At 38.4% G+C, this 20,618-nt stretch overlaps 1 protein-coding gene across 4 annotated transcripts in view; it reads right to left on the minus strand.

The window, feature by feature from the left end:
• Positions 1 to 9,121: 9,121 nt before the first annotated feature.
• Positions 9,122 to 20,618, minus strand: part of TMEM67 (transmembrane protein 67) — a 70,999-nt gene continuing 59,502 nt past the window's right edge. For 3 of the 4 annotated variants that reach the window (XM_086695007.1, XM_086695006.1, XM_025922726.2), the window contains 3 exons: positions 20,480 to 20,582; positions 14,385 to 14,527; positions 11,877 to 13,130 (listed from right to left, as the gene is read on the minus strand). In XM_086695007.1, coding sequence (XP_086551133.1) covers positions 13,050 to 13,130; positions 14,385 to 14,527; positions 20,480 to 20,582 — 327 coding nt within the window. In that variant the 3' untranslated portion in view covers positions 11,877 to 13,049. Of the gene's footprint in view, positions 9,455 to 11,876; positions 13,131 to 14,384; positions 14,528 to 20,479; positions 20,583 to 20,618 lie in introns of those variants that run through there. The other variant, XR_015246525.1, reaches the window with a different exon arrangement.

A 20,618-nucleotide genomic window follows, 5' to 3' on the forward strand; every position in this document is an offset into this window, starting at 1 on the left:
GTCAAACTGGTAGGAGCAAGAACTATGGCTGCAGGAGGGAAGAGGAGAAACAGGAATTTGGCAGAAGCATTCCGAGTGAGAGGCGACTTGAAGATCATAAGCCAACCTACCTCCCACACACTCTGGTCCTCAGCTGTGACACATAACACATGCACGTGAGCACATGCACATACATGCTCGTGTGCAAACATACACAAGCACATGCACACACTTGTGCACCCCCTACTGGGAAGCTTAAAAAATACTGGAAAGAGGCAGGACTTATCATAATATACAGGTTGGGCTGGAAGCTAATCATTCCATCTGTGTATTATAGGACAGGGTATTCTGAGAAGGTTGGAACACTGGTGAATGGCTTTCATTTGAATGTGTAATTCTTGACAGAGAACACATTCTTGTTACATTAGTAAAATTTAGCCTCAGTTGGCTCAATTTTTTTCTTTCTTTCTTCTTCTTATTTTTATCTGAGAGAGAGAGAGAGAGTGCGCATGAGCAGAGGAGAGGGGCAGAGGGAGAGAGAATCTTAAGCAGGCTCCATGCTCAGCACAGAGCCCAAACACAGGGCTTAATCCCATGACCCTGGGATCATGACCTGAGACGAAATCAAAAGTCGGACAGTCAGTCAGTCAACTGAACCACCCCAGCACCCAATTTTTTTCTTTAAAAGAGAGTAGTGGGGCACCTGGGTGGCTCAGTTGGTTGAGCGGCCAACCTTGGCTCAGGTCATGATCTTGCGGTTCGTGAGCTTGAGCCCCGCATCAGTACAGAGCTTGCTTCGGATCCTCTGTCCCCCCCTCTCTTTGCCCCTCCCCTGCTCATACTCTCTCTCTCAAAAATAAATAAAACATTAAAAATAAATAAATAAATAAATAGAGTAGCAACCTTCATTGTAGTAGAAATCACTCCAATTGTTGGCAAAATTTTCAAAGTTTGATTTCTATTTTAACCCCTTGCTTAGTCAGCTGAGCTCATTCACATCTTGAACTCACAGAGATTCCTTAATCTGGCCATTCCTTCAGCCCCAAGGACCTTTGTCTCTCCTGGGTCCTTCTCAACATCCTTTCACTTGAAGGGGGCCCAAACAAATGCCTGATCCACCCGTATGGGCCATCTCCTCTTGTCATTGGGTTTTTTTTTTCATTTAAATGATTGAATTTCAGTATCAGATGGTGTGGATGCTCCCCCATTTGGAGTGTGTAAAACTAGGAACACTTAACATGTGACTGTGACAGAAGCAAATATACCAGATGTGGCTTGGGTTTCAAGGATCTGTTTTTATCCTGATTTACTGTTAGTTTCCATGACCACCACAAGTTGAAGAAAGGTCCAAACCTTTGTGTTCTTACTACATTATCACATGTAAAAACAAAGTTTAAAGTACAAGGTCATGAAATGATTCTTTGGGCCAGCACTTTCTCTGGTTATTCATGAAGATATGCAAGCAAATGCTTTTTGGGTGTGGTGATTATAAGTGTGTTAACAAGATGGGGGGGGGGAATATTCTGTTAGCAACTGGTACAAGAATTCCCCCCCCCCCCCCCCCGCCCCGGGAGAGCTTGCTTCATTAAGAAACGCCGTTCCTGCCTGAGATAAAAGGTGGGTCTACAGAGGCTGGAGTTTGGCTTCTCACACCACAAGGAGCTCCTGGGTGAATCTGGGAAGAAGGGGGAGAGAAGAAAGAGAGAAGGAAACAGATAAAATGAGAGAGGAGATGTTGGGGGCTGGGTCTTCAGAAAGTTAAAAAGAATCAGAGAATGTTTGGGGTGATTGCATTTCTTATGGAAACTTGAAGAAGTTCAGAGGAGCCAACCAGCTAGCTTCTGTATAGTCATAGGGAGAGGGTGGCCCGGGCTGCACTGGAGGGACGTGACCGGCCTGCTCAAAGGGAGACTGAGGAATAGCCTAGTGAGCAGAGGCTGTGGTGTTAGTGCAAGCCTGAGTACTTAGAAGTGAACTGAGACAGTCAGTGAATGATATAGATGGAGAGCGAACAGATAAATGGGATCTTAGCGGTTTTGATGGCAGACTTGAGTGACAGAGTTCCAAGAAGAGAGCTTGTTTTCTCCAGCAGGGACATAAGAGACAAATCCTGGTAGGAAAAAGAAAAAAACATGTCTATTGTCTATTCTTCAGTGGAGTGCAGGCATTCCTGGAAACCACATCATTAAGTGGACTGCTACAGAATAGAACCTATTGTCACCCTAGGAAAAGGATTATAACAGAATAGCATCCTGACCAAGAACTCAGCATTGCAGAAACCATAAATACAACCAACCACATGTCATAAAAGCAAAGATAGGTATACATTCATATAACCACTTAAAACTGTAAAATTATTCTTGAGTTCTACAAAACAAGCATAAATGTAATATACTCAGTTTCATAAAAGACTCCAATATCCTATAAAGCGAATAGTTGTAAAAACTAGTATAATAAATTTAACATGGAATATGTTAGTTGTAACAATTAATTGAACACTTAAGATTTTCTTTGCCTTCTTAGTACTTAAATGAAGTTTTATGGCATAAGTATAATGTTTAATGGGGTTATCCAAGAAAGTTCGAGTTAATGCTTTCTTTTCTCTTGCAAAATGTGTCTGAATTAAGCAATGCTGCTGGAAGTCAGTCAATTAATCAAAAGTTCCTTAAGGAACATGGCTGATGCTCCCCACCTATTATTGTTGCTACTGTTGAGGGTATTGATGATAATTCTGGCACTAAATAGCATATTTATAAGAAAGATACAAGAGTAGGTGTCTATACTGTGTCATTGGATATTGAATTGTAGATGGTTACATATACCTCTTAGGACATTCTGGAGGGTACCAAGTGGAATTCACCCTTTGGTGTAATTAATTTGGGCTGACTGGGAAGTATTTGTTTAGGAGTATTTTATTAGTCAGGATTGCATTAGGCTGCATGTAATAGATACCTGTCTACAAATAGGGATTTCTCGTTCCCAGTAGCAAGAAGTAGAAGCAGCCCTGGGCTGATACACCTGCTCAAGATAGTCATCAAGGACCCAGTCTTCCATAGTTTCCCGCTCTGCATCCTCAGGACTGAGCTCAAGATGACTTTTGCACCTCCAGGTGTCATGACCACATTTCCAGCAGGAAGAGGGGAAGGACAAAAAGTATGTGCCAGCTAGGTTTTTATGAGGAACTCAGCAGTCTTTTCAGAAGCCCCATCTAGTGCACTTCTGCTTGTCTCTCGCTGACTACCATGAAACATGGCCACCTACACAGTGGAAGTTGAACACATTCCATTCCAAATGAAGCCAGCATTCTGAAGAAAAGAGGTGGAGAATGGATATTCTATAGGCAGCTAGTGATATTCTTCTGCAAGCTGATTTATTTTAGGATAGCAATTCATAGTCTTATGATGGCATACTCTATATCACAGGTCGTGTTCAAATGTCAAGGTCAGTAACATTTTTCTCACATAGACTTAGTTTAAACTGCTGTACTTTAAAAAATTTTTAAAAATGTTTATTTTTGAAAGAGAGAGAGAGTGTGAGGGGGAGCAGAGAGAGAGACACACACAGAATCTGAAGCAGGCTTCAGGCTCTGAGCTGTCAGCACAGAGCCTGATGCAGGGCTCAAACTCACGAGCCATGAGATCGTTATCTGAGCAGAAGTTGGACACTTAACTGACTGAGCTACTCAGGCACCCCAAACTGCTGTACTTCTTATAACTCTTGCCCACCTGCCCTTCCAAGGTTATTATCTATCATTTAAAAATATGAAAAACCATATTTTAGGTGAAATGACTTGTCTGAGGACAAGTGGACTCAATACGAACATTGTCTTCATCTAGCATTTCCCATGTAGAGAGTTATCAACTGTGGATCCTGGAATTAGAGAGAGAAGATGGCTTAGAGATCTTTGAGACTGCACATGATGGCACGAAGTCCAGAAAGCATAACTGGTTTAGTCAAAGTCTCCGTACTGACAGAGATAGGACTAAAGTATGCTAGACTGGAAGGCAAAAGGTATTCCTGCCTAGTATACTTTCTGCCTATTTCTAGTAAACATATGCCTATTAAATATGTATCTCAACTTTGAACTCATTTCTTTCATGAGGAAGAAGAAACAAGTCACAAAGATTTCACTTGTTCTCCATCCGCTTCAGATTCTTTCCTAAACCACTTCTTATTTACAGGACCCCTTAGGACAAACCTAATAACAAGGTTTGTCACTTTATGGACATAAACACGTACGTCATGGAATAAATGATATTTGCCCAAATGGTAGAACTATATAACTAAAAGCCTGGTATGGTCCAGTTAGTCTGGAATACTTGAGTTTGTGCTGTGTGCAAGGCAATTTGCTTTAGGTGTTTTCAATATTTCAGTTCTTGAGGCTTACCATCTGGAGGCAAACAGACACCCTTCTTTGGTGTTGTGATTTTTGCCTGGGAAGGTTTTATGTGCACGCCCAAGTGGCAGACTGGGAAAGGACCATGGAGGCCGTGTGGTCTATCCCTTCCCCCAAGGCAGCTGACTCCTCTCCATACCCCAGACTTATTGCCATAAGTCATCTATAGAAAGATCTGAATGACAAGTAGCCACTATTATTTAGGCAGCTCTAAATTACCATAAAGTTCTTCCCTCTCTTAAGCTGAAATCTATTGTTTTTTAGCTTCCATTTACTGATCCTAATTTGTACTTAGGAGTCATATGGATGTTAACTCCATCTTCCATGAGACAAATATTTGAAGAGAGGTATCGTGGTCCTGGTTAAACTTCTCCCCAGTTCCTTCTATTTTTCTTCCCTGGGACAGCTCTAGATCCTTCAGCATCATCACCCTCCAAACAGCCCAATTCATCAGGCCCCTGAGAACCAGGTACATTGAGAACTAGACACAATACCATGGGTTAGATGTGGGCAGCACATAAGAGGACCGTTTCTTCCTTTATTTTGGGATTGTGGGTACTCAACTAATGTGGCCATAAATTGTATTAACAACCTCATCCCAATGTTGTTCCATATTGTGCTTGTTGGCCTGTTGAAACCATTACTCTTTTTTTCTGGAACACTGTGGTCGGGTCAGTTCTCCTCCTCTGGATTTGCGTATCTACACTTGCCTTGGGTGTACTACAGAAGCATTCAAATAAGCAAAACATGCCACATTAATTCGTTTTGTGGTTGTCACAATAATAATTCAATCACAATGTTGTGCTACACTCATTGTGCACTTAACCTCTCCCAGGTAACTAACCAGGATTATCTCCTTCAATCCTTACAATGGCTCTCTTGAGAGAGGTATTACCCAGTTTTACAGATGAAGAAGAGGCTCATAGAGGTTGAAGCTTGGGCTTACAGTCACACACAAAGAAAATGGAGGATTCAGATATAGATCCCTCAGAATTCAAAGCTTTTGCTCGGAGCTACAATTCTGCTCTGCCTCTTTATCTCAGTATACAAAAAACCCAAAAATGTGGCTAAATGAGGGCTCTTCCCACAGATGTATAGTACTTGAGGAGAGAAGACAGAATTGGAGAAATTGGTTTGGGATTCTGTTTGGGTTAGGGTCTAAGGTAGATACTCTGCAGCATAAAATCTCATAACCCTTTACCTCCTGAGGGTCAGAGGGAAAATGACCTAGTAATGTACAAAGTAACATTGAAAATGTCCATTTCATGAGTCTCCCTGGCAGCTGGGCTCCTACGACAGAGGCAGCTGAAGAGGACACATTTATTAAAACATTGGGAATCAAAGTGCCATGCAAACACTAGGCTACAATTATTGCTGTCAGAGCAGACTTGAGAAGAAGTTCAAAAATGACATAAGGGGGAAAAGAGCTCTATGATTTGTTTTTAAACTATTTTTTTAATGCTCTGGTAGACTAAACAGCTGTTTTTTTCCCTGCTGCATCAGTTCTGTCCCTCAGCAACTCACAGCAAGAGTGGCTGCAAAAGAAAATGGCCAATGTGAAAGCATGATCAGAATAATGGCCAACCCCCAGCAAGGAACAGACCTTTCCCAAATAGGATGAGGGCTTTGGCTTTGGCTTTGGGTTCTGAGCTTGGTGTCTCCTCCCCCTACTATGTAAACAGTCCTTTGAAACAGTATGACACGATGGTTCTGAGAGAGACTCCAGAAAATGAGAAATGTTCATTGCATGGAACCACATTTAGCTAGCTAAAACTAAAACAAAATGAAATCTTACTCTGGTTGCTGCAATGAGGAAGGCCAAAGCCAGGAATTAGATGGAAGCAAGCTTTTTTCTTGCTTTGTATTTTTTACTCTAAACAATCCTTTCTTTACTGTTGGTCAGTTCTGATGGCTGATCCAGGACCTCTGTAAATGAGGTTGCTCCTGCCACAGGGCCTTTGCACATATCTTTCCTTCTATCTGGACATCTTCACCATCATTCCTACCTCATCATCCTGGCTGACTTATGCTAATCTTTCATGTCTTGGCTGAAATGTCCTTTCCACGTTTTGTGTTCTTGTACCTTGTAGATTTTCTTTTTAGTGCTTGTGACAGGCAGAATAATGGCCCCCCAAAGATGTCTACATCCTCATTCCCAGAACTCGTAAATATATTACCTTACATGCTAAGAGGGACTTTGCAGATATGATTAAGGATTTTGAGTTGGGCATTATTGGGTGGGCCCAGTGTAATCACAGGAGTCTCTATATATTTAAATATAAATATTTAAATATATGCAAATACATGTATTTAAATATATGTAAAGTATATATGGCTGTATATGTAAATATATATTTAAATATAAATATTCTCTCTCTCTCTCTCTCTCTCTCTCTCTATATATATATATATATATATATATATATTAAATAAGTAGTTTCCACACCCAACATGGGGCTTGAACTCACAACCCCAGGATCAAGAGTCACATGCTCCACATCAAGAGTTCTTGTGCTTCACCAACTGAGCCAGCCAGTGACCCCTCACAGGAGCCAGGCGCCTCTTATAAATAAGAGAAAGGCAGGAAAATGTCCCAACGAGTCTCCATTTGGGGAGATTTGTAAAGGAGGCATTACATACTCTGGATAATGGTTTGATTTTTTTAACGGATTTAAATGAAAATGTGTATTTCATTAAAATGAGGGGAGAGAGATTCCATAATAATTAGGTAATTCGTTTTTTGTTTCCCCCTTAGACATGACCTGTTTTATGACCCTCTATCTAGGAGATCAATGAAAGTGTATTTCTATTTTTAGCATTCAGTTCCCAAACCTGAGCTGAAAACCTCAGCACTACATATAGAGTAGTACACGTTATCATCTGAGCACGCGCAGTCCCCAGCTGGGACAGTGGAAACGAGGAGGGGTGCAGAGGTAGTGAAGAGAGGGGAGAAGAAGCACGACATTCTCTGGGCTCGGCAGCCCCCAGCCTGCACGCTCATTGAAAACCGGGGAAGGGTTTAGTGTGCGCTCTACTGCCATCTGCTGCCAGCCGTGGCTTCAAACACTGAGTAAAGACTCCTGGTTTCAAATACAAAGAAATCCAGTGGAAAGTTACAGATAAAGACTGATCCCCTCTACTTTCTATCAGACACATAGCATGAAAGTTCATTTGCTCCATATCGTTAGGGACACTCGGTGTTTTAATTTTTGTAATTTTAGACATTTTTGTGATTCTGCCATGATATCTCACTGATTTCATTTTGCATTCTCAGGATGACTAAGGTTGAGCCCTTTAAAAAAATATTTTTATTAAATACAAGAACTAATGCCCCTCTTAGCCTGTTCGGGGATCAAAGCCGCAACGTCAGTGCTGTTAGTGCCACACTCTACCCAACTGAGATAACCATCCACCTAACTGAACATTTTTCATCTGTGCTTATGATCCTTCAGAAATCCTCTTTTGAGAGATGCATACTGCAGTCTTTTGCCCATTTTCCTTTTGGGTTTGTTAGTCTTTTCCTTATTGAGTTGATGAGTTCTTTATTCTGGATGGAAGTGCCTTGTCAGATAATATGTTTCGAAATTTTTTTCATATGGAGGCTTGCCTTTTCGTTCTTACAATTGTACCTTTTGATGAACAGAGTTCCTAATTTCAATGTAAATTGCAAATTTACATTTACATTTAATGGAAATATATGTAAGTGCAAATTTAATGTAAGTTGTAAAGTCCAACTTACCAATGTTTTCCTTTAAGGTTAATCTTTTCTGGGTCTAAAGAAATCTTGGCCTACAGCAAAGTTATGAATATATTGTCCTGTGTTACCATCTAGAGGCTTTAGCATTTAACCTTTCACATTTAGATCTACGATCTACCTGAAATTGATTTTTGTGTAGGTGTGACATAGGGTAAGGATTCTAGGTTTTTTTTTTCTGTTGTGATATTCAATAGACCATTGAAAAAACACCCTGTCCTCACTGCACTGCATGCCATAGATCAAGTGACTGTGGGTCTGTGGATCTGTTTCTATATTTCATTCCAGTGGTCATTTGTTTATCCTGGGAAGATCCACAGCCATGTCTTTTTTTTTTTTTTTGGTAACAATAATGATAATAAATGCGAAGTTATTTTTAAAGCCCACAGACTGCTCTGTGTTGGGCAGTTTGTCCACCACTACTTCTAGCACTCTCCACAATGTCACAGTGTCCTAAGGCCGGCCCCAGAGAGACTAACCCGGGTCTTTCTTTCAGAATTAAATATGAATAGGACTTACTACTGCTACTTCTACTACTACATGGTAACACTGGCATAGTATTAGCTATGTGCCAGGCAGTCTCCTAAGCACTGTATACTCAGTAACTCATTCAATCTTCCCCGAAACTCTAGAGGTAGGTACTATTATTCCCTCTTAAGGAGCAGGAAATTTAGTCACAGGGAGGTAAGTAACTTGCTCCGAATCATTCAGCTAGTAAGAGCCAGAAGTTGAGTACAGTGAGTTTGGCTCCAGATTCTGTTGTCAACCACTACCCTTTGCCGCTGGTCTTATAGGCAATGCTTTTTTTTTTTTTTTTTTTTTTTTTTAATGAAACATGATATGCCAGGCAACAGACAGCAGAACCACCAGTCTCCTAGCCCATGGACCACCAAGTACTCCACGGCAATTTGACTGTGGAAGACGATCCTTTCATGCAGCCTCTGTCCATTCACTCACTCTTTGGGGTAAAGTATTCAGCCGGTAAGCTTAGCTTGGTTGAACTTTTTATACACTGTGGCGTGATGTAAAAATCTTTCATGATACAGCTCCTATTTTCCTTTCCAACCTCATCTCCTTCTAAAACCCCCAAATGTACTGTTCTGTGTTCTTTTACGTGATGGTCAGGTGGGGTCACAAGAAGAGACACAGGAGAGGCTCAGGAAAACAGAAGTTCTTATACTCACGGTCTTACAAACAAGAGCGTGCCATACCGTGCAGGCACCCACGTCACACGGAGCCACATGGGGAAGCACCAGTGCTGGTCAGGAGGCAGAACTAGAGCAAGGGGAGAGCCTAGGCCCCAGCCTTTATCCGTCTCTGTATTTCTGCAGGAAAGGCAAGGCAGGCCAGGGTAAACAGGATTGGCTAGCTGAAATAATTACTGTGGGCTCTAAGCTGTGGGGTGCTCTTTAGTTGCCTGGTACTTGGTCCTGAGATGATTAAGGCAGGATATTGCTTCCTGGGCATGTATGAGCCAGACAGGGGTATGGATCTGGATTGGTTAGTCTATATGTCAAAGCAGGCAACTTGATATGCCCTTTGCTGAAATTCAAATCCCAGAAAAAATAGCCAGAAAAAAAATTTAAGATGTCAAAACATCATAACATACAGAAAAATTTAAACATATAAAGAATACACATATTCTGTATTCCAACTACCTGTAGTGCCCAAATGCTATGTTTCTTCATCTCAGAGTATACACTGTTTCTTGCTTTGATTGCCCTTGTCTTGTTAATCTTTAAATTTTAGATTAAATACCACTTTTCTCAGGTAAAAGTTCTAATGACAGCAGATGCACAGTTAAGAGTTTTCCCATCACACCCTGGTGGCTATAGCATTTTTCAGTTCCCTGCAATTATTGGTTAACACACCTATTTCCTCTACCAGTTCTAAGACCCTCCTGAGAGGCTGTGGAGTGGGAAGAGTAGAAATACTATTTGAATGAATAAATGAATAAATTAAATTCCTGCTTCCAAATATTCCACTCTCTTCCTTCCTTCCTTTCTTTTTCTTTCTTCTTTCTTTCTTTCTCTTTCTCTTTCTTTCTTTCTTTCTTTCTTTCTTTCTTTCTTTCTTTCTTTCTTTCTTTCTTTCTTTGCTTATTTATTTATTTTGAGAGAGAGAGAGAGAAAAGAGAAAGAGAGAATGTGCAGGGAAGAGGCAGAGAGAATCCCATGCAGGCTCCATGCTCAGTGCAGAGCTTGATGCGAGGCTCGATCCCATGACCGTGAGATCATGACCTGAGCCGAAACCAAGAGTTGGATGCTCACCCGACTGAGCCATCCAGGTGCCCCTCTTCCCTCTTTTCTAATCTGTACCATGAATCGTATCTAAACATGGTGTGATGACACTTCCTTCTTGCCTTTCACTGATGGCTCTACCAGGGAGGGCCTCTTCCTGGTGAAGCTGGGGTCAGTTCCTGGTTAGTTACTGAGATCAGTAATCTGGGTTTTAATATTATGGAAATAATTTATTAGCAAGATAGAAAATATATTTGGAGGCAGATGTTTTAAACTAAAAATTATAAAAATTCTAGTGTACATAGTTTCCTGTTATGTTTATCATTAAGATAAGGAATTAATCCTCACAACAAGTGGAAAACAAAGGGTATTATTTCCATTGTAGAGAGGCAGACTAAAGCTCAATGATGTCAAATGACCTGGTTTAAGGTCCCAAAGCCAGTAAGTGACAGAGGCACTCAAATTCTCATTTGAATCCGGGGCTTCTGTTACTAAATCTGGAGCATTCTCCATTAAGTCATACTGTTCCTTGACTTATATTTATTTCCCCTCAGCTTTTATTTGTCAATATTTATAGGCAACAAAAAAAGATACATATTTTGTATCTGCAAGCACTGAGTTAGTGGTCATTTTGAATGCCTCTCAATCTAGTAACCAGTAGAGCCTTCTCAAAAGGGTTTGTTAGGACAGCAGTGCCAGAGAAATGAGCAAATATAAACATCTCATAACAGAGACTGGTCTGCAGAACTGTCAGGGACCCATGCATTTTCTAAGTAGGATACTAAGCACACAGCAGCTTGTAAAGAACCTCCAGGTGAACCTAGAGTTTGCTTCAGTATGAAATGATGAGGAGACTTATCAAATGTTTCTAGGTAATCAGTAAAACTGGGGATGTAACATGACAAGTACTGTAAATTGGTGCCACAGAAACGGACATAAGATTATAGAGCTAATGGAAAATTAGGCACCTGATCATAAAATTTAAATTGTGGCAATGTAGACAAAGGAATCAACAGCATATGAAAATCTGAACACATTTTTATGTATCTAACCGAAGTAAAAAGCAACAGTGTATAAAACTAGTATAGAAAAATGATGTTTTAAAATGTTTTTTCTCTGTTTTAATTTATTAGGTGAGCCGACTCACCTATTGTCTGAAATTCCCATTTTCAAACATTCACATAAATATTAACTTCTCATGTGTGCAATGAGAGTTAAATTTCTTTCATATGCTTCTGAGCAAGGGGTTTTAAAAATCCAGGCTATTACATTTGTTTCTCTTTACAGGTTTTATAAAGGCATTCCTGTACTTTGACCCTTCAAAAACTAGTTTCAAATACTTGAAATACTTCAAATACTTCTTAGCCCTACTTCTTTCTCCTCAGTCATTCTTAAAACTCAAAGAAATGTAAAAGATTCAACTTTGGCAAAGGCTGGGGACCCCTGTCGCAATAGTATTGTATATTCCTAAATGTTATTTCATGAAATACACATTAATCAAACAGGAAACAGAGACACCAAATGTTTTATTCCATATGTTCAATTAAAAAATAGAAACAATATTTACATAACATTATATTTACGTATTTACACAGCATCAACATAGAAGGCAGTAAGAAATGATGGTTTGTGGGTTAATGATCATTATACTTGAAACATAAGATGACTTTCAAGTATACAGTATACAATGAAAAGGATTATTGAAGAGTATTTTAAAGAAAAAAAATTATGTCATGGGAAATTATTACTACATGGTTCAGAATTTACATTAAGTATATTTTGGATCCTAATTTTTTTTCCTTATTTAAAAAAAATACAAGTGTACTGATTTATGAAGCCTAAGTTTGCTTTCAATAAATCATCTTGTCAATACAGCATGATAAATTTACAGTTCATTATTTATAATCTTTAAATATAATGGAAGAGCAAAACTTGGGAGTGCTCTTAAAATGTAATTTTTAAAATGTATGAAAAACTATATTGGGGAAAATGTCACACATTATAGCTTTGTTTTAAATGTAAGTGATAGTTAAGATATATACACGCTTTACGGGAAAGATTTCCTGACCTAACAATACAGGTATACAAAGGAATGAATATATACCATCTCATGAGATGCCTATTAATCCAAGAGTGAATTAGTCCATTGCCAAACAGGGTGAGAAATTAAAATGAGGCAAATTGAGTCAGCAATATACAATTTCAAATTTCTAAGTACTTGAAAATAGTTTTCAACATTTATTTACCATAACGTTCAGTAAAAACCAGAAACTCTTAAACTGAAAACTAGCCCTGAACTTGGAACTAAGTAATTTTGTCAATGTGAGAAAATGTAGGCAAATCCCAGTTTACAAAATTATCTACAGAGACAAATGATGGGGACTGCTATGCTGACAGCAACATGTAGATTTCCTTTGCCCTGCTGTCAGTTTATCTACTTTATGAACTGGTGAATTAAATACCACCACAAATGGGAAAACAACATTCTTCATTATATCACACTACATATTCACAAAGAAGTTATGTATCCACAAATTATAAAAATAAATCTTTCTTTAGATTAGAAAACAAATAAAAATAGAATAATTTGCATTAAAAGTTTTAAAAACTTTGGCAAACTAACCTGATGATCATGACTGTTTTTGCCACAGCTATGTTGTCTTTGAAGTTATTCACAAAATTAAATCAGAAATCTTTGATCCACCAATGTTTTGGATGCCAAATTCTTCTGTCCTACTGTATTACGTATAAATCTAAAAATCTGGAAAAAAATTAAAACAATTTTTATTAATGAAATTTTATATACAGAAAGAATGAAAACTATATACAGAAAGAAAATGAAATATGTATAACCAACTAAAATATCTAAATTAAACTAGCTAATTCTCTCAACTATTTATTTTCATGTATCGGGCATCTGAGACATGGTGATATACAAAATTATTTCAAGACTATTATCTTTCATAATATCAAAGAAGTGTATATTCCTATTTAGACTATGTTTTAATAAATTAATAATACAAATTTTCTCATGTTCATAGAAATTCACTGTCAAATATGTTGCAAGGCATCTTACCTCTAGCTCTAAAAGCTACGGAAACATCAACAGAACTGTTAGTGATAGAATTTGTAATTTTAGATCTCTGTCAAAGACTAATAAATTATGTATTACTAACTCATATACTTCCTTGGATATAATGGGGGAATATTTGAGTGACATTAATAACATTTCCGGAACAAATCTGTCATTTCTTAAAATCTCCATTTCAGGCTCCAAAGCCATCTAGCAGTTGTTTTTTTATTCACACAGGTGGAAAATACATGAGAGTTACCATAAGGGGGTTGTTCTGGGGCTGAGTCCTGAGCTAGATCACCCTAGCTTGCCTTTTTGTTATGTTAACATCTGGTGCTGAGGATGAATGGAACTCTAATTACCTCTACTTTTTTTTTTTTTTTAATTTCAAGTTTTTATTTAAATTCCGGTTAGTTAACATATATGGTACAATTGGTTTCAGATTCTAATTACTGCCGCTTCTGGCATCTAGATGATCAGCAATTTGAATATCTTCCTACTGGATTCCTTTTACATTTGCTCAAACAACTTATGCCCTCCACAAGACCCCAGTATTTCATTGATCCTGAAGGAGAGGGCTGAAATGTTTCTTCTGTTTTTTTTTTTTTTTTTGGTAGGAATAATCATATTCTAAACCTTTATAAATTCCTTGTGAAAGTAGATACTGTTAGTCTCTGCTATAAAATATCTACTTCCAATGTATTTTTTAAAAGATTATTTTAAAAAAATATTTGTTTTAAAGTTTATTTATTTATTTGGCGGGGGGGGGGGGGGGCGGGGGGAGTGGTGGTACAGAGCCCGATGTAGGGCTTGAACTCACAAGCTGTGAGATCATGACCTGAGCCGAGATCAAGAGTCAGACGCTTAATGGACTGAGCCACCAGGGGCCCCATCCAATATAGTTCTTTTAAAAGAAATCCAGTAAAAAAACTTTACAGTTACCTCTTGTTGTAGGTATGTAAGGAAGGCTGCTAGAACAAAATTTTGGCAAGCCAAATCCACAACACAGAAGAACAGCACATCAAAAATAAGAAGAGTGGCTTCATTTCCATAATACAGGACACTGCTGAAAGAATATCCTTCATCTATTTAAAAAAAAAAAAAAAAAGCAATTTATAAGATATAAATTAGAAACTGCAAAATGGAATAAATTTCTGGTGATAAAGTTTGGATATTTAAAAACAGCACAATAGAAACTAGCTACTACTTGTAATACTTCATTGCTTTAAAAAAATAAACAAACGGTATTAAAATTAAAAATTGCTAATCTCAAAGATTAGTCAAGGAATTCTGCTCATAAAAAGCAATTTTAACATTTGTACCAAGGGTTGGTCATTGCTTGTAATATAAGTGTATCGTCAATACCTCTCAAAGACCAGGTAATTAATATCCCTTATTTGTTTATATAACTAAAGCCCAAAGAATCTTAGATTCTTCAAGATAGAGGGAGTTAAAAAAAAAACCAAACCAAACCAGCAAGGACTGAATAGTGCATAGTGAGCTATAATTTGCGTCTTTTTTTTTTTTTTTCAACGTTTATTCATTTTTGGGACAGAGAGAGACAGAGCATGAACGGGCGAGGGGCAGAGAGAGAGGGAGACACAGAATCGGAAACAGGCTCCAGGCTCTGAGCCATCAGCCCAGAGCCCGACGCGGGGCTCGAACTCACGGACCGCGAGATCGTGACCTGGCTGAAGTCGGACGCTTAACCGACTGCGCCACCCAGGCGCCCCTAATTTGCGTCTTAAATAGGTTGCGTCTTAAATAGAGCAGAACTCTAAGGTTCTGCTCTAAGACCTCTCTCTCTTTTTTTTTTCTTCCCCTCACTCCACAAGGAAGGGTTTGTTCTTTTTGGGACGTAAACACCCTTTTAAGATTCTGATGAAAGCTACAGACCCTTTCACCAGAGTGGGAAGAAAGTACATATATACAAATCTGGCACATAATTTCAGGGAGGTCCGGGGAACCAGCAAAGCTGTTCATGGATATCCAGTTAGGAACTCTGTTTGATACAAGGGGATGCCTGGCTTGCTGGTAATGTTCTTTTTTGATCAGGGTGCTAGTTAAGGGATATATTCAGTTTGTGAAAATTCACTCCCCTTTATTCTATATCCTTACAAAATATGGACTTCTGTATACATATTATACTTGCATATATATTTAAACAAATAAACAAGCCTGCTCTGTATGCTCTTCCCGGGTGTTCTTTCACTGACATCGCTCCAGCAATGCCCTCCTTTGATGAGACTCCCGGCTATTGTGTGCCTTTCCTTTCTCCTGAGATCCAGTTCATTACATTTAATACCTCACTGGACATTTCCTCTTAGTTGTCCAGAAAGTACCTCAAGATACAACATATTCAAAACTAAATTTAGGGGCACCTGGGTGGCTCAGTCAATTAAGCGTCTGACTTCGGCTCAGGTCATGATCTCACAGTTCGTGAGTTCAAGCCCTGCGTCGGGCTCTGTGCTGACAGCTTGGAGTCTGGAGCCTGCTTCGGATTCCATGTCTCCCTCTCTCTCTGCCCTCCCCCACTTGCACTCTCTTTCTCAAAAATAAACATTAAAAAAAATTTAAAAGAAAACCTAAATTCATCTTCTTTCCCTCCATCTGCATTCTTTTAGTGAAAAGCATCACCACCAACCACTTAGTCATACAAGCTGGAAATCTGGATAATTTTTTACTACTCTCTCTCCTCTACCTGTTTTTTTCCTCTTAATATCTCTGACAATCCTTTCTTCTTCTTTATCCCCATCATTACTGCTGTAGCTCATATTCTCATCATCTCCCAGTGAAGATGAAGATGAAGATGACTGTATTGTTATTACAAATAGTAACATGACTACACTGGGAGCCATCCCATACCAGGCACTGATGCCTACCAGGCTTTTCACACATGATAACACAGGTATAAATACAACCTTAACACACTTTACTATTGCCAGAGTAGTAGAAATCTACCATCAGATTTGCTTAACACTTTTTGATGGCGCCCATGTTCCTTAGCAGTGGTTTCCAAATTGTTTTAATCATGGATCCCTATCAGAACAAAGTGTTAAGCATGCATTCCACAATAGGTATATTTTATTAAATACTACTATATATTATAAATTCTTTAAAATACAAATTAAAAATGACTGAATCGCAAATATACAAATGGACATTTTAATGTTTTTTATCATACCTTCACGAATCAACCACATCTCTTGTGAGACAAACATTGAAAAGATGTATATATATATATTTTGGAAACAACTGCTCTATAGGATAAAGTAAAACTCAGGATGTCAGACAAGGATTTTGGGATTTGATCATCACCCTCTTTATCTTTCATGTACTCCTACGATGTCCCACTTCATACCAGGCTTCACCAATAAAATTCGTAAGTACTGAATGCCCTTTCCCCCTTCTGTACAAATGTCTTTGCCTCTCTTCCCCTGACATTCCTGTTTGACAATAGTAACTTTTTTTGTTTAAGATGCAATTCAAACTTTTCCATGTTGCTTCTTCTGGCTCAACTCCATGTCTGGTTAGATATTCCACTATCCTTTCTGTACTTGGTATATCCTGTGCCTGCAGAGCCTTCCATCCCAGCATCGCCCCACTCATACATTTGAGATGCCCACTAGTCTGTGTATCTGTGTATCCTGGGACTGGCACAACACATAATGCCCAATACTGCCTGAATAAGTGACATCTAGGCCAGGACACAGGTTACATCATTTCCATTCTAATGAACCCATATAAGAGGTTATCAGCCACATTAAAAGTGACATATATACCACATTTTTAAGATAAGAAACCAGGTTTAGGCACCATTCCTGTCACAGATAGCTGTGATTTTTAAGAATTTGGATAAAATAAAAAATTAAAACTAATCACGAATGTTATTCTTTAAGTGTTTCATTAGTTTTCCACTAACTGCAGATTCTCATAAAATCTGAATTTTATGTTCACTCTTGCCACTTTTATTCAACATAGCACTGGAAGTGCTAGAGTAATCAGGCAAGAAAAAGAAATAAAGGGCATCTAAACTGGGTAAGGAAGAAATTAAACGGTCACTATTTGCAGATGACATGATACAACACCCTAAAGCCTCCAATCAAAAACTCTCATAAGTAATAAATGGATTCAGTAAAGTTGTAGGATACAAAATTAATGCCTAGGGGCGCCTGGGTGGCGCAGTCGGTTAAGCGTCCGACTTCAGCCAGGTCACGATCTCGCGGTCTGTGAGTTCGAGCCCCGCGTCAGGCTCTGGGCTGATGGCTCGGAGCCTGGAGCCTGTTTCCGATTCTGTGTCTCCCTCTCTCTCTGCCCCTCCCCCGTTCATGCTCTGTCTCTCTCTGTCCCCAAAATAAATAAACGTTGAAAAAAAAAATTAAAAAAAAAAAAAATTAATGCCTAGAAATCCTCTATACACTAATAATGAAGTAGCAGAAAGGGAAATTAAGAAAACAATCCCATTTACAATTGCACCCAAAATAATAAAATACCTAGGAATAAATAACCAAGGAGGTTATCTGTACTCTGAAAACTATAAAACACTGATGAAAGAAATTAAAGACACCACACACAAATGGAAAGATATTTCATGTTCATGGGTTGGAAGAATTAATATGGTTAAAATGTTCACACTACCCAAAGCAACCTAAAGGTTCAATGCAATTCCTAACAAATTACTAACAGCATTTTCACAGATCTGGAACAAATAATACTAAAATTTATATGGAAACACAAATAGCCAAAGCAATCCTGAGAAAGAAAAAAACAAAGCTGGAGGTAGCACAGTTCCAGATTTCAAGATATATTACAAAGCTGTTGTAACCAAAACAGTATGGTACTGGCACAAAAACAAGACACATAGATCAACATAACAGAATAGAGAGCCCAGAAATAAACCCATGCCTATATGGTCAATTGTTCTATGACAGAGAAGGCAAGAATATACAATGAGGAAAAGACAATCTCTCCAATAAATGGCGCTGGGAAAACTGGACAGCTACATGCAAAGAAAGAATAGAACTGGACCACTTTCTTACACCATACACAAAAATAAAAACTCAAATGTATCAAAGACCTAAATGTGAGACATGAAACCACAGAACTCCTAGACATAGACAGTGATTTCTTTGACATTGACCATGGCAAATTAAAAAAATTTTTTAAATGTTTTATTTATTTTTGAGACAGAGAGAAACAGAGCATGAGCAAGGGAGGGGCAGAGAGAGAGGGAGACAGAATCTGAAGCAGGCTCCAGGCTCTGAGCTGTCAGCACAGAGCCCGACGCGGGGCTCGAACTCACAAACCATGAGACCATGACCTGAACCAAAGTTGGATGCTTAACCAACTGAGCCACCCAGGCACCCCTGACCATGGCAAAATTTTTAAGGAGACATATATATGTCTCCTCAGGTAAGAGAAATAAAGGCAAACATAAACTATTGGGACTACATCAAAATAAAAAAGCTTTACACAGTGAAGGAAACAATCAACAACATAAAAAAACAACCTACTGAATGGGAGAAGATATTTGCAAATGACATACCTGAAAAGAGGTTAATACCCAAAATACATAAAAACTTAACTCAATACTTAAAAAAAAAAAAAAAAATCCCATTTAAAAATGGGAAGAGGACCTGAAAGACATTTTCCCAAAAAAGACATACAGATGGCCAACAGACACATGAAACGAAGCCCAACGTCACTAATCATCAGGAAAATGCAAATCAAAACCACAACGAAAACCTTACACCTGTCTGAATGGCTAAAATTAAAAAGACAAGAAATAAGAAGTGTTGATGAGGATGTGGAGAAAAGGGAACTCTTGCGCATTGTTGGTGGGAATGTAAATTGGTACAGCTACTGTGGAAAACAGCATGGAGGTTCCTCAAAATATTAAAAATAGAAATGTCATATGATGCAATAATTCCACTACTGGTCATTTACCCAAAGAAAACAGAAACACTAATTTGGAAATATAGATGTACCCCTATGTTTATTGCAGCATTATTTACGATGACCAAGATATCAAAGCAGCCCAAGCATCCATTCACAGATGAATGGATAAAGAATACATAAATAAATATATATATTCACACACACAGTGGAATATTAGCCATAAAAAATGGAATGAGATCTTGCCATTTGCAACATGGATGGATGTAGAGAGAGTTATGCTAAGTGAAGTAAGCCAGACAGAAAAAGATAAATACCACATGATTTCATTTATATGTGTAATCTAAAAAACAAAACAAATGAACAAAAAGCAGAATCTGATGGTCGGCAGGGGTAAGGTGGAGGGGAGGACACATGGGTGGAGGAGGTGGGAGACACAGGCTTCTAGTTATAGAATGAATAAGTCACAGGAATAAAAGATACAGCATAAGGAATATAGTCAATGGTATTATAACAGCATTGCATAGTGACAGATGGTAGCTACACTTGTGAGCATAACACAACATACAGATTTGTTGAATCACTATGTTGTATACCTGAAACTAATGTAACATCATGTCAGTTATACTCAAATTTAAAAAACCTGAATTTTATGTGTTTTACTATCTCTTTCATGTCTACCACTGATTTTGAAATTCAGTTTTTTTACTTTCTTACAGAATAATGGTCTTTTTTTGTATCACACACACACACACACACACACACACACACACACACACACACACACACACACACACGTGTGTGTGTGTGTGTGTGTGTATTTAAGTAGGCTTCACATCCAGCACAGAGCCCAGTGCAGGGCTTGAACTCACGACCCTGAGATCAAGACCTGAGCTGAGATGAAGAGTTGGACACTCAACTGACTGAGCCACCCAGGCGCCCCTTTTATACTTTTGTTTCCTGCTATATGACATAATAAAATGGAACCTAGCAAACTACTATAATACTGTTAAGTTAATTAAGTTCATTACCTTTCCTTTGTTTTTATATAAAATTATAAAAGCAAAACAAGTAACTACAAGTACTTTTTTTTCAAACTTTGAAAATAGTAATCAAGTTTAGCAAAGGCATTTGAAGGATACCATTGTAAAAGATGCTTTTTTCCATTGGTTCCATGAATTCCATTCCAAGAATTCTTTCAAGAAGCAATTTATCTTTTATAAAGTAGTCCATTTCCTTATGAACCTAATATAAAAAGACAAAGTTATTTCAAAAACAGCA

Source organism: Puma concolor, chromosome F2 (assembly GCF_028749965.1).
Source record: "Puma concolor isolate L17-30 chromosome F2, mPumCon1.1.hap2, whole genome shotgun sequence".
Taxonomy (NCBI): Eukaryota; Metazoa; Chordata; class Mammalia; order Carnivora; family Felidae; genus Puma; species Puma concolor.